The sequence below is a fragment of the Corvus brachyrhynchos genome, unplaced genomic scaffold (assembly GCF_000691975.1).
Source record: "Corvus brachyrhynchos isolate BGI_N302 unplaced genomic scaffold, ASM69197v1 scaffold116, whole genome shotgun sequence".
Classification (NCBI taxonomy): domain Eukaryota; kingdom Metazoa; phylum Chordata; class Aves; order Passeriformes; family Corvidae; genus Corvus; species Corvus brachyrhynchos.
In genome coordinates, this window is record NW_008240221.1 from 1,641,454 (window position 1) to 1,653,933 (window position 12,480).

A 12,480-nucleotide genomic window follows, 5' to 3' on the forward strand; every position below is an offset into this window, starting at 1 on the left:
AATTGGTTTACATAGAAACTGTCAATTGTAGATAATTTGCATTAACTATATAGTGCTGTTTAAACTCATGTTGGTTACTTTAAAAAAATTACTACAGATACTAGAAAATTTGGAACAAGGCTTGGCTGAAGATGGAAGTATGACTAACATTACACAGGAAAACAGACAAGGTAGGTATTCTTTAAACATTTTTTTCACAGATGGTGTGTTTTTATTGCTAGCCTAAGTATTCCAGAAGTTTTCACAAGAGTGCCCCAGACTGGCTGAAGCAGTAGTTTTGTAGTCTGGTAGCCTACTCAGCCCCTGAAATGATACACCTTGTGCTGCTTTTTGCTGGAATTAATTTCACAGTTTTGCTCTTGATCAAACTCATGCAATAAATAAATTCTTTTTCCTACTTAGGAGAAACAACGTGGCTGTTATCTTTTTGTGATGAATATATAAGTGTATTGGTATTGTAGGTAGATAGATGTTTCATCTTAAGCCTTGGCTGACTGACTCCTCTCAAACCTCATGTCTGACATCACTCAGTTTTTTCAGATTGAACTACCACCATACAATGGCTACTCTGGCTTAGGGTGCTGCTGCACAGGTGGCTGAGTCTCACTGTAGCTGCATGGTACTTAGACTCCTGGAATATCTAAGTCACTCATTAGAACAATATTTAGATTATATGTCCAATTATCATGATTTTCATTTTCATGATTTTATGTCCAATTATGTTTTATCCTGTCCTTTCTATCTTAGTTATGTTGCTTCAATAGTATAGGGCAATTTACTGCACAAAAAAGGGTGATCAGGACGAGCTTTTTTTTTTTTAACAGAATTTACACTAATGAGGTCATTTGAGTGTACTTGAAAATTGAACAAGATGTGACTTTTTAGACATTGCTATGAATTGTGTGGACCCCTCATGATGCCTAGCAAGGAATCACACATCAGGAAAACAAAAAACTTTCAGCTTTAGCTACCAGTCTAAGGAGTGTTACCAAGTTCTTTCTAGGAGACCATTCACATGGAGACTGTGGAAAAAAAAGTCTGGCTCTGAGATAGGAAGAGGCTGGGTAGTTAGTAGCAGAAAAAAATTATAAATAATTCCTTAAAACTGTGTCTATATGGAAGGGTGCAGACCCATCTGAACTGTTCTTCTACCTGGTCTTCAATTTGACTGGATGTAAAAGTTGCTTTAGTGTGTCAGTGTACCTGACTTGATACACCATCTAAATATGTCCTAAAAATGTGAACACATGGGAGCAGCATATATCAGAAAGGTATTTGCACATTTAGTCAAATGAATACATTTACTACTCTTCACAAAAGATTTAGGAAAAAGGGAAATAATTTTACATTGAAGATTTAGACACAGCACTTCATGAGTTTATGTTCTTTCCTCTTGTATCTGATACACTTTTTGCCTCTGTTCTCCTACTTGCTTTTCCCTGTTAGCACTTTCTGCCAGAATTTTCATCCTTATCTCCACATCTTTTTCTTTTTTGCAACTTTAAAACCAAAGTGTTGATCCCCCTTTAAGGTACAAGGACTTCTTCCTAGCTGTATCATAATCCTGCGTCCTGCAGTCTGCCTCACTCAAGAGTTACTGGCTCCTTGCTTTTCCTCTCTGCTTCTGCTTCAGAGCTCACATGGGCTCAGGAGAAGGCATAGTTAGAAAAGCAGCAGCTAGTAGTTACCAAGGGACATGGCTGCAGAAAATTTGGAGAGATCTCTACATGTCTACTCTGCAGCTGCCTCTAGGTTTAAGACTGCCAAAAAGCCCACGGGACCTTTGTAGAGGCTGTTGACTGCTGTTGTCTGTGGAGGTCAGCCAGGTCTGCTCCCTCTCTGCTTCTTCTTTGCATTTGGAGCTCCAGGAAGCTGATAATGGGTTTGCTTTTTTTCATCTGAGACTTGCTGAAGCAAACCTTATTAACTTTATGTGATGGCAGCCCTAATTCATTATGGGGATTATGCTTAGCATGTAATTTCCATGCTGCTGATGTAAGAAGGTGCAACACCAATCAACTTAGCATGTACATCTCCTCTAGCCTGGAACAGAGCACCTCATTTGCCAGTTTTTCAGCAGGCAGTGAGATTTAGCATTGCACCACTTGCCTGGTAATACGTTCTATAAGATGCCAATTTTGTAACTTCACAATGCCTGTTGAAATGAATAGCAGTGTGGAGTACAGAGCCCTTGATGAAAACAAGTAAAAGCAAATGTTTAGAGTGGAAGCATGGCTGCGTGGACCTGCAGAGAGCGTTTCAGGCATCTCAGTAAAACACAGTGATCTGCTGTTGTGTTTTTGGTTTTGTTTACTGCTTTGCAGGTTTTCTTTAACCCATTTCTGCCAGTGTTAAGAAGCCTCATCCCACAGAGCTACAGAATTTCCAGACCAGGTTCCTGTTCAGTTTATAGCACAGGCTGAAGACATCTGGTCTGCCTGCTTTGCAGTCCTTTTTTGAGAGCTGTAGCTGGTGCTGATTGTTAACATGAAACCTGGATGTCTCTGGTGTAGGAATCAACATCTAATTTGTTGTCACCTAAGTCCTAAAAAACTGAATGTGATGACCAAACTATGAGGACGGGCAAAAAAGGAGATACTTACTTAAGTGAAATAATGGAGGGGAGTTATTTAATTATGTTCAGATTTTACAGGAAAGAAAAAAAGGAAATGTGTCATGAAGTACTTGTTCATGGTTTACAGAATCGCCTCCATTGGTAGCACTAGGAATGTGTGGTCAAGGGGGAATTTCTAAAACAAAAGCTAGGAGTAATGAATGATTGTAAGGTACAGTAGATGAAATACTGGGTTCAGTCTTGGACCCTACATTATAACCCTCTTCGACAAAGATAATTTGAGAATATTCATGGATTGGGGTTTTCCTCTTTAGGAAAAGCAGTAGACATTTCACCAAGCTCTTCTTACTTGTAATGACTGTGTGCTGAAAGAATTATCTGTGTAATCTGCCGTGCTTTCATCAGAGACTACATTAATGATACAAATGAGTGGTCTCAGTTATCACAATTTTATTGAAATAGCCTCTTCCCCCTTCCCCCCACTCTCTTTCAAATCATTACAGTGACCTTGACAGCTGATTGACTGAGATACATGTATTTTTCAAATGTACTAGAATAGTCCTAATGTTTATTTTTGAGGATTAGAGGAATATTTCTAGCATTGATCTATGGTACTCTAACACGAGAGAAAATAAGGGTCTGTATGAACTGTTCTCTTACAACATCAGGAGTCTGTCTGCAAAGCAGGAAGGAGAAATCTGCTGCAGCTTTTAATGCTTGCAAGCTCCGGGAGCATAGGGAAAGCAGACAAGCTTGGCAGATTTTTTTCAGCATATCTCTCAGCCAGAGGCAAGCACAAACAGTCCCAGACTCAGACATTTCTCACTCTGCATGTTTTGGCTCTGAAATGACATCTATGTTTGATTTTTTAATTTATCACATTTAATGCTGTAGATTATGTGTTTTTAAACTGATGCTCATTATCACTCGAATCCTTTTATGCACCTTTTGTTCTGATGTTGGAAAACGTGTTGCTTATTTCGGTGTTTAATATTTGGCCTGAGCCGAGAGCTGAGCGACTGTCTATTGCTCTGTGTTGTTGCCTTGTGTATGGGACTCAGAGCTGCTTGAGCAATTCCCTTGGAGAGATGCAGAATTGTCTGATGCTGCAGCAAGGCTGAGGATTAAAAATTCTAGGCTAAAACCCAGTGGTGTTAACAAGGGAGACCTTTCAAAATCGTAATTCATAGGACCAATAATTGATGGCAAGAAAGAACCTCTAATTTATTTTTGCAAATTCACAAGCTGCTCTTACTTTGCAGCCTCTGTTCAGCTGTGGAGGTCACGTCTGGGCCGGGTGATGTACTCCATGGCAAACTGTCTGCTAATGATGAAGGTACGTGGGTGGCAGAACTGCAGAGGTACCGTATATTCCAGAATAGAATGTCAGAGAAAATACAAGTGAATTACTGGTGCAGAGATAAGGGAAGACTACCTGACAGTACATGAAGGTTTTGCTTAGTGAAGAATTAATTAGGCTTAATAATGTCTTATTTAATAGATAGCTATTTGCACTAATGTTCTTTGAGAATATATCTGTACTTACTTCTCCCCAAATCATCCTAGAGAACATGCAATAACAATACAGAATTTGCATTTTTAAATTGAATTTTTCAAACACTTAACTAAATGCTCTAATTGAAAGTAATTATGTGCTCTGCCTTTTACAAATTGTGCACTAGGAATGTTGCTCTGTTTGTGAGGATTAATAACACTGTAGCTTTTGTATCTGATGGAGATCCAGAACATCTAAATACATCCTCCCTTGTCAACCGATCTCAGTTGTAATATGTCTTCTTTCAAGTTTAAATCCTCACTAGTGGGTAGGGGTGGAAGAGAAAGGAATAAAAGCAGAAGTGACTAGCCTTCACTACTGAGGGTTTTTTTCCCTTGATTCCTCCTTACATTTTTTAACCAATTGTACTCCATTTGGTGCAACACTCTTAGCTTCTCCTTGTATTCGGGAAGTAGAAATAAAACAACTTCTGCTGATGATGTTTTGGTTAGGGAAACGGGTGTTGCCACTCTTGCAGCAAACTGCTGTTATCCTGAGCTTAGCTGTGCTTTACAAATCAATTAGCAGCAACAGCCTTGGAGCAGGGCTGTCAGCAGTAGAATCTTCACAGGCCAGGATTTGCACTCCTGGCTCCCTGCACTTCGATTGCCCAAGGTCATGCCAAACCTGATCCTCTGATGTTTACTGAGCTACTTCCCAAACAAGGCTCCATTCTTAATATTACAATACCTCAGAAAAGTATGATTTCTTCCTTTTTTTTTTTTTTTTTAAATACAAAAGCCAGCTATACAGCTTTACACAAAATGGAATATCCTTGTTATGAGAATTAGGGGAAATACCCATTTGTTTTCATGATTTTATTGCAATAAGAACATTTCTGTCTTGAATAGAAATAATTGTTCATTAAAACATGGGGTATTTTTAAGAGTTAGTAAGCATCTGTCTTTTGAAGTAGATACATGATATAGGTTCATTTTTTAAATAATTTTCAGTAAACAAGTGAAGAAAAGAATGAGTTGCCATTCCAAATAAAGTAGAATATATAAATAAGAAAATGCTGGTATATTTTCAAGAAATTCACTTTACTTTTTGCTGTGAATTCTTTTTAACTCACGTAGTATTGTTTTTCATGTGTACACACAAATCTACATCCATGCACAGTTCTCACCTTCCTCTGGTTTGGTCTTGTTAGTGCTATTTTCTTTGAGTAATAGAAATATATTTGTGAATACCAATTACCATGTTTTTGGAAATGATATTTCAGAAATTCTGCAGCTCAGATACTTCTTAAGACCAGTTGTATTTAGGACCTATCTCCCAGCTGTTAATTTATAAATTTATGGTTCACAATAGCTTCCAGGTTACCCACAATTGCATGTTAATGCATAATTACTTCCATCTGAAATTTGCATTTCAGTGCACTGGCTATAGGTTAGTTGTGGGTCTTTCAGTTTTCAGGAATATCCCCAGACCATTCGAACATGCAGCAGTACTGTAGTCATCTTCTCTACCTTCCAGAGTATTCATTATGAATCTATTCAAATAAGTTTTAAACACATTTTTGTAAGTTCTTCCATGAACAATTATATTAATTTAACATGGTTCCACCTTTTTTTGCTGCTGTATCATCTACTTTAAAAACTGCATTTGTTTTTATTCTGGTGTTTCACGTGTGTGTAATTTAAGAAAAAACTATTTCATTCTCCAAGTCAGAGCCATCTATTGCCATCTAGTGACCATTTACAGTATTGTAACATTGTGCTTGATCTGATACTGTTACGTGTTACGTGTGAAAGTAGTTGATGATGAAGATGATAATAATAATAATAATTGATTAAAGTAAAACAATGTGACTTCGGTATGAATAAAAACCCCAGACTTATTATCTCACTTTTACCGACCGCTTTGTTTGGCCAAAAAAACTACAGTAGTATCTAACAGGGAACAATCTTGTCAGGATTGACAGTTGAAAATTAAAAAAACCCACTTTGATTATATATTGGCTGTACAACTATTTAAAGCTACTTTAGTAATCCTCAACTCTTGGTTAGGTTTATTTCATGTCATATCTTTTCAGCATTACTTACCTGAATCAAAGGATTCTGCTTATGTAGTACAAAGATTTTTGCCTTTTTAAATATGCCTCATTGGTTTCATAGTTAAACATCTCCTTAAATTATTGAGACGGGGGGGGGTATATTAATTTGGAGATAGCGAGTGAAGGCAAAGTGTTTCACCCAGACACAGGAAATCAGTCATGTTTCCTACACCCTGGGACTATCTTTCCTAGGTGCTGAATTCTGCCTGTTGTGTCCCTTTATCTGTGTGACCAGTGACAATTTGGTAGCAGTTTAAGGCAGTCTTAATATACCTTTCTTTCCTGTTCATCTCCCTTAATTTATATAACCTTTCTTAAATGGATTCTACCTTCCTTCTGTGCACCACTGTTGGGCTTAACCAAATGACAAAGAAATGGTGGATCTCAGTCATATTAACTGATATCAAACAGCTTTCCCATTTCCTGTGAACAAGGGGCAACTTAAGGAAAGATGTGGAAACACAGCAGGAGGAGGGGAAGGGGAGAGGGAGACCATGTAACCTCTCACTGTAGACTTCCGTTTACAAGAACTGTGGGCTTAAGTCACTATGAAAGCATATCCTGAATATAGCTCCATGAGGGGAATATTAATTTAACATGCAAATGATGATGTGCATTGCTTCATTTCAAAAGTCTTATCTGCAAAATGCCTATCACTTTACTAAATCGCCATGGAAGTGTCTTAAGAACTTTTTAAGTTCTTTTCATCTGAGCTAAAATCGCTTTTGACATTATCTTACCAGACTTTCATCTCTCTAAGGAATAAACACTTAAGTATTTTCCATATATATTATAAATGCCCTGTAAATTAAAGGCACATTTTGTGCTTTTTAGTTTTCTTAAGTGTTGTGTTAGCTTTTGTAGAACTTGCCCTTCGTAACACAAAAGCATTAGAATTGATTTTAATCTGGGTTGTCACAGTTTGAGACAAATTAAAGGAGATGCTCTGGGAGGAATGTCCCCTCCAAAGAAAGCAGGTTTCAGCTGCCTCTCCCCCACCACATTTGGAAAGAAAATTCCTCAGAGGAAAGTGAAAAAGGACAAAAAGTTATTTTTTTAACAAACACAATGCACGCCGGCATGGGAAAAGAGTAATGCTAAATAATAAAACCTCTCACTGTGGAGAGAACCTGGGTAGATTTCAGAGTCCTTTGTGGGTGTGGCTTTCTCCTCTCCGGAGCTGGGGTTTGGTGTGGGCCCCTGCGGGCCAAGGTCTGCACCTTGCCTCCCGGTGTGTTCTGGTGTTGCTGAACAGTCCGGAAGAGAAGAAGAAGAAGCCAAAGTCCCAGGGCTCTGTACTTGAGCTAATGAACAGGAAACTAGCTGAAAAGCAAAAGGAATGTAACTCTCTTCTCTGCTGGAGAAGTGGAGGAGCCGGGCAGAAGAAGCCAGCAAGCTTATCTCTGGTTTTGAACACAGTGCCGAAGGAATTCCACTGGCTTCCCCCCCATCTTAAAAGTCTGCCTTAAAGCTAGGGAAAAGGCACAGGATTCATGTCTAGGCATAGGGCAGCGGATACACATCATAAAGTCACCCCAAGACATTCCACCCCTTATCCAATATCATTGGCTCAATGTCCAAACTAACATATTCTAACTGTACACACACACATTAATACATACATATAATACAACTAAAACTGTACCAAAAAGGAGGTAACAGCTTGTGCTAGTGACACAAGAGACTGATGCTTGAGGACTTTGGTTCCTCTATGATTTAAAGGAGAAAAACTGCATGAATCATCATGTCCTGTGCCTGAGTGCTGCAGTACAGCTCTCAAGATTCATAGCACTGTGAATCTCTGCTTTCATAACCTTTCCACAACTGCACTAGATAGAGAGGAAGGATAACTTATCCCTGTCCTTTCTCCCCAAAATAAAGTATTTATGAACTATCCACTTCTATAACTAAGATTTTTAGTCATAAGGTTTCTTGAACTTATTCTCAGCATTCTACACATCACGGTCATTTATGCTTATTTCTAATTAAGTACTTACGGTGGTGATGAGGGAAACATGAAAATGTGTAATGCAGTGACCATGAAGGGAAGTACAGTTACACTGTGGTGCATTAAAGGAAAAATATACTCCAGTGAGTAGGTCCAGTGGCTTACTAGAACTATTTTGGATTAGTATATTGTAATGTTAACCCCAAATTTTCATAATAAAAGAGGTACTGAGTTATAAAACAATAGGCCAATTCTCATTCATATCCTGAATAGTGTAACTTACGTCCTCCTTCTGGGATTTTTTTACGAAGGTGTGGAAAACTCCAAGGCTCTTAATCTTTTGACATTAAAGACCATGACAATATGTCAGCCCCATCTCTAAGTCTTAAGATCACAGGCTGTAGTCATTGGCGTTTTTACTGACGGTACTTAATATGTTTTACTCCTCACAACCACACCTTGTATCAGTCAAGACTTCACTCCTCAGAGGTGGTGTGTATTTATTATGCCATCAGACAATCTTTGTTGTATTATGTCACATTAGCAAAACTGTGAATGAAACAGTCTTTAGTAAGTGAGACCAAATATCATCTATTTTACTATATGCTCCATCAGAAGGAACTGTCAGATAAGATGCCTCTATAACTCACCACTGAATAGTATTGTTCTGTATCACATGTAGGGTATTCAAGAAATCTCCTAATGCTTTCATGATAGAGTGGGGAGAAGAATAAATGCTTATTAAACTCACTGTGGGATCCACAGGTGACTACAGAATGAGGTTGTATTTAGAAGTGAGCCTAGATATGACGATGTTTCACAGTTTCATCCTGGGGCCATCCTTGCTTTTGCCTTTGGACATAAATAATTTAGTCTCTTTCCATCTCCTGGAAGAAATGGGTCCCATTTCTGTGACACATACTGCAAGGCATGGGGTGGGTAAGCACAGATGCAATGTGCTATCCTGTTGTATGGAAAGAGGGTGCAGTGTCCACCAACACAGTGCATAGACTCTTAATGTTCACCTCTACTCTCACATTTTAGGAGCTGTCAGTGTTTATGTACTCGTAGTTGTAATGCATATGGTGTTGGAGATAACATTAAGGAATGCAGAAAAGGAGGGGGGTTTCTTTGCCTGACTAGGCCAAATCCATTGAGCCCCTGCAGCTTGGGCCTCTAAGACATGGCTGCTTATTCCTACCAAGGCTGGCTGCTATGTACACGAGAGAGCCTGTGCTGCTGTGATTGTGCAAACACTGCCCACTCATGCAGCTTCTTGTGGCTGAGGCTCTTCTGCTGTCAGTTCATGCTAACCTGTAAACTAAGCTGGCAGAAGCACTTTCCTGTCAACTTGCTGCATGGTCTCCTCGGAATTGTTTCTGCATCAGTTTGGGGATGTGACTGCAGAGCCCCAATCCCTCGTGGTTGTGCTGTGCATCTTTGTTGTGTAGCCAGAGCCTTAGAGTGTGCACAAGAGTAAGCACTGGGTAAGGGGCAGCTTTAGACCACAGAATTTGATACAAGAAAATTATTTCTCTAGTGACCACATTTGATGCTTGAAGGGATTGAAATCACAGTCACAGACAATCCTTCAGATTTAGTGGATTATACTCTTGGAAGAATTAATAGGTGCTACAAGCATGGCTGGGGTTCCTCTAAAGAGCTAGATCAAAGGGTCCCTATTCCAAATTTTTTATGCCTGCCTGACAGTCATACTCCATGATCAATTAAGTCCTTTACTGAGAGCTGTTACAATGAAAATTGAGTTTTTCCTAAATCATAAATTCATGAAAAATTGTGGTTGTTTTAATTTCATCACATTTAAGTCATGAATTATAAATACACCAGAATTTAAATAAATATGCTTGTGTATATGGCATGTTGGTTTTCCTTAAAGTCTTTTTATTGCCAATAATAAGTGTGAACTTGTCATGGCATGTTAGAATTGGAATAACCTCTAAATGTTAATAATTAATTGTTCAGAATTAATCATTATACCCACAGTATACAAGTTGTTTGCAAAAGAAGGGTCCTGCAGAGGGCTTTCCTGGGCTGTTTAACTCACCTCCTACAATTACAGGACATGTAATTTCTCTCATATACAGATCAGACTCCAAAGATACGTCTTGACTTTTTGTTTGTATGAAACAATTAATATATTTCAAATAGAATGGTTTGGGTCAGAACAGACATTTAAAGGTCATGTAGTCCAACCTACCCCTGCCATGCACTGGGACATCTTGAACTGGATTGAGTTGCTGAGAGCACCAACCAGTCTGACCTGGAATGTTTCCATCCAGGGATGGAGCATCCACCATAGCTCTGGGCAGCTTGTTCCAGTGTTTCATTGCCCTCAGTGTAAACAGGTTATTCCTTATATCTAGTCTAAGTCAACCCTGTTTTAGTTTAAAACCATTATGCCTTGTCCTATCACAATAGGCCCTGATATATAAGCCCATTTCAGGTATTGAAAGGCTGCAGTGAGGTTTCTCCAGGCTGAACAACCCCAACTCTCTCAGCCTTCCTTCTTGAGAGGTGTTCCAGCCCTCACCATTTTTGTTGCCCTCATCTGGACCTGCTCCAACACATTCATGTGTTTCCTGTGCTGAGGATTTCAGAGCTGGGTGCAGGGTTTACATCCTTTTAAATGCATCCTCAGGAAAAGGAATTCGTTACATCTGGGGAACATTGCTTCCTCAAACTAAGCAGGAGATGAAGAAAAACAATCTTTACTAGTAGCTGTGATCACATTAGGGACAAGTTAACTGAGTACTATAATTTCACCAAGAAAAATGGAAGGGCAGAGAGTACCCCAAGATGTCTGTGTAGTTCTGAACGATTATTCTCTGTTGTCCTTTGCTTTCTAATGCCCACCACAATTCTTGTATTAAGTTGAAGGGCAGGACTGTTGGGAAGCACCAAAGTGTTACAGCACTCAGCCTTTGTTTGGCCTGCCCCTTGTAAGCAAAGGCAGGTGCTCTCTGCCTCTGCTCACGTTTCTCCAAGCTGCAGCAACTGAGGCTGGCACAGTCCTGGGCCAGTGGATGTTCCTACAGCTACAGCCTGTCTCAGTCAGCACAGAGCACAGGCAGTGCCTCTTACCTCTGCCTGCCAAACCACGTGGCCAGGCTCTGAAAGTCATGTCCTGCCCAGGTCACTGAATTACTGCAGTTCAACCATGAAACAGCTGAACTGCAGGAACCAGTCACATGGGCATTTCTTTCCAGTGGGAAATGGGACCATGGTTTTGTTTAATCTTCTGTCACTGGTCCTTAGCTGGAGGGTATACTGGCACTCCATCTTGAACAGGCAGATCTCGGAGTGGCCTCCTGCCAGCACGGCCTTTGTGCAGATGTATCACTTGCAAAGCTTTCTGGAGATCAGAACTAGCCCTCCCCTCACTTATTTTTAGCCCAAATCCATTTTCTATTTAGATTACCTGCTTTTATGCACTAAAAAGCCCAACAGTTTGGGTGGAGGAAGAGAAAATGCCTTGTTTCCTTTGGTAGTAGTGCTAGTTTGTCATCTGAAGATGTGCAAGAATTGCAGTTTCTGTCACATGATGCTTTTCACAAGAGCATGTGCACAGGCACTTCACAAAGCTTTTGGAATATAGTTTGTTAAACCATGTAAATTACATACATATTTGAAACATGAGACATTTCTCAAGTATGTATACTCCCAGTCACACAGAAGGTGCTTGACTTCCATCCTAAATCATAATCTGAGGCGTAAATGTTCAGAGTTTTAGTTCGTGGCATGATCCAGTTTAAAAAAAAAAAATCTCCTGTGTATGCAGTTCCAGTATAACTGAGAAAAGACCAATGTAAGTCAGCTACTAGTGTCTACAGTGATTGATAGAAATTCTGTCCCACTGACAAGTTGCAAATGCTTTAATTCTATTGGAATACGTCTTTACAAAGAAGCTGACAAAGGCTGAAGTATTCTGAGCTGAAATACCTGATTGTATGCTTTTCACCCTTAGGACTATGTGCTGGCTGTAGATGCTTACCACACCGTCATCAAATACTACCCACAGCAAGAACCTCAGTTGCTGAGTGGAATTGGAAGGATTTTCCTTCAGGTACGCATTTTGTTCTAAATTTGTTAGGTAATACTGCTGTTGATAGCTACATAGAGAATAATTGTTGCATTTAAAACTGTAGCTGTTTTTGTAGGGCACATGTCAAATTGCAGAGGCAGTGCTCAAAACAAAAACCCTTCTACCATGTCAGATAAAATTAGGAAATACGAAGCACCTATAGTATTAAAAGTACATTAGCAAATAAAGAATATGCTGTAGAAAGTTACGCTAGTACTTTGGTCAAAATGTGACATTCTGC

The 12,480-nt window shown here is 39.4% G+C and overlaps 1 protein-coding gene across 1 annotated transcript in view; it reads left to right on the forward strand.

Moving 5' to 3' along the window:
- Positions 1-12,480, forward strand: part of TRAPPC12 (trafficking protein particle complex 12) — a 49,947-nt gene that overhangs the window by 28,480 nt on the left and 8,987 nt on the right. The window contains 3 exon segments of the mRNA XM_008641755.2: positions 98-170; positions 3,838-3,911; positions 12,123-12,221. Of these exon segments, the coding sequence (XP_008639977.1) occupies positions 98-170; positions 3,838-3,911; positions 12,123-12,221 (246 nt within the window).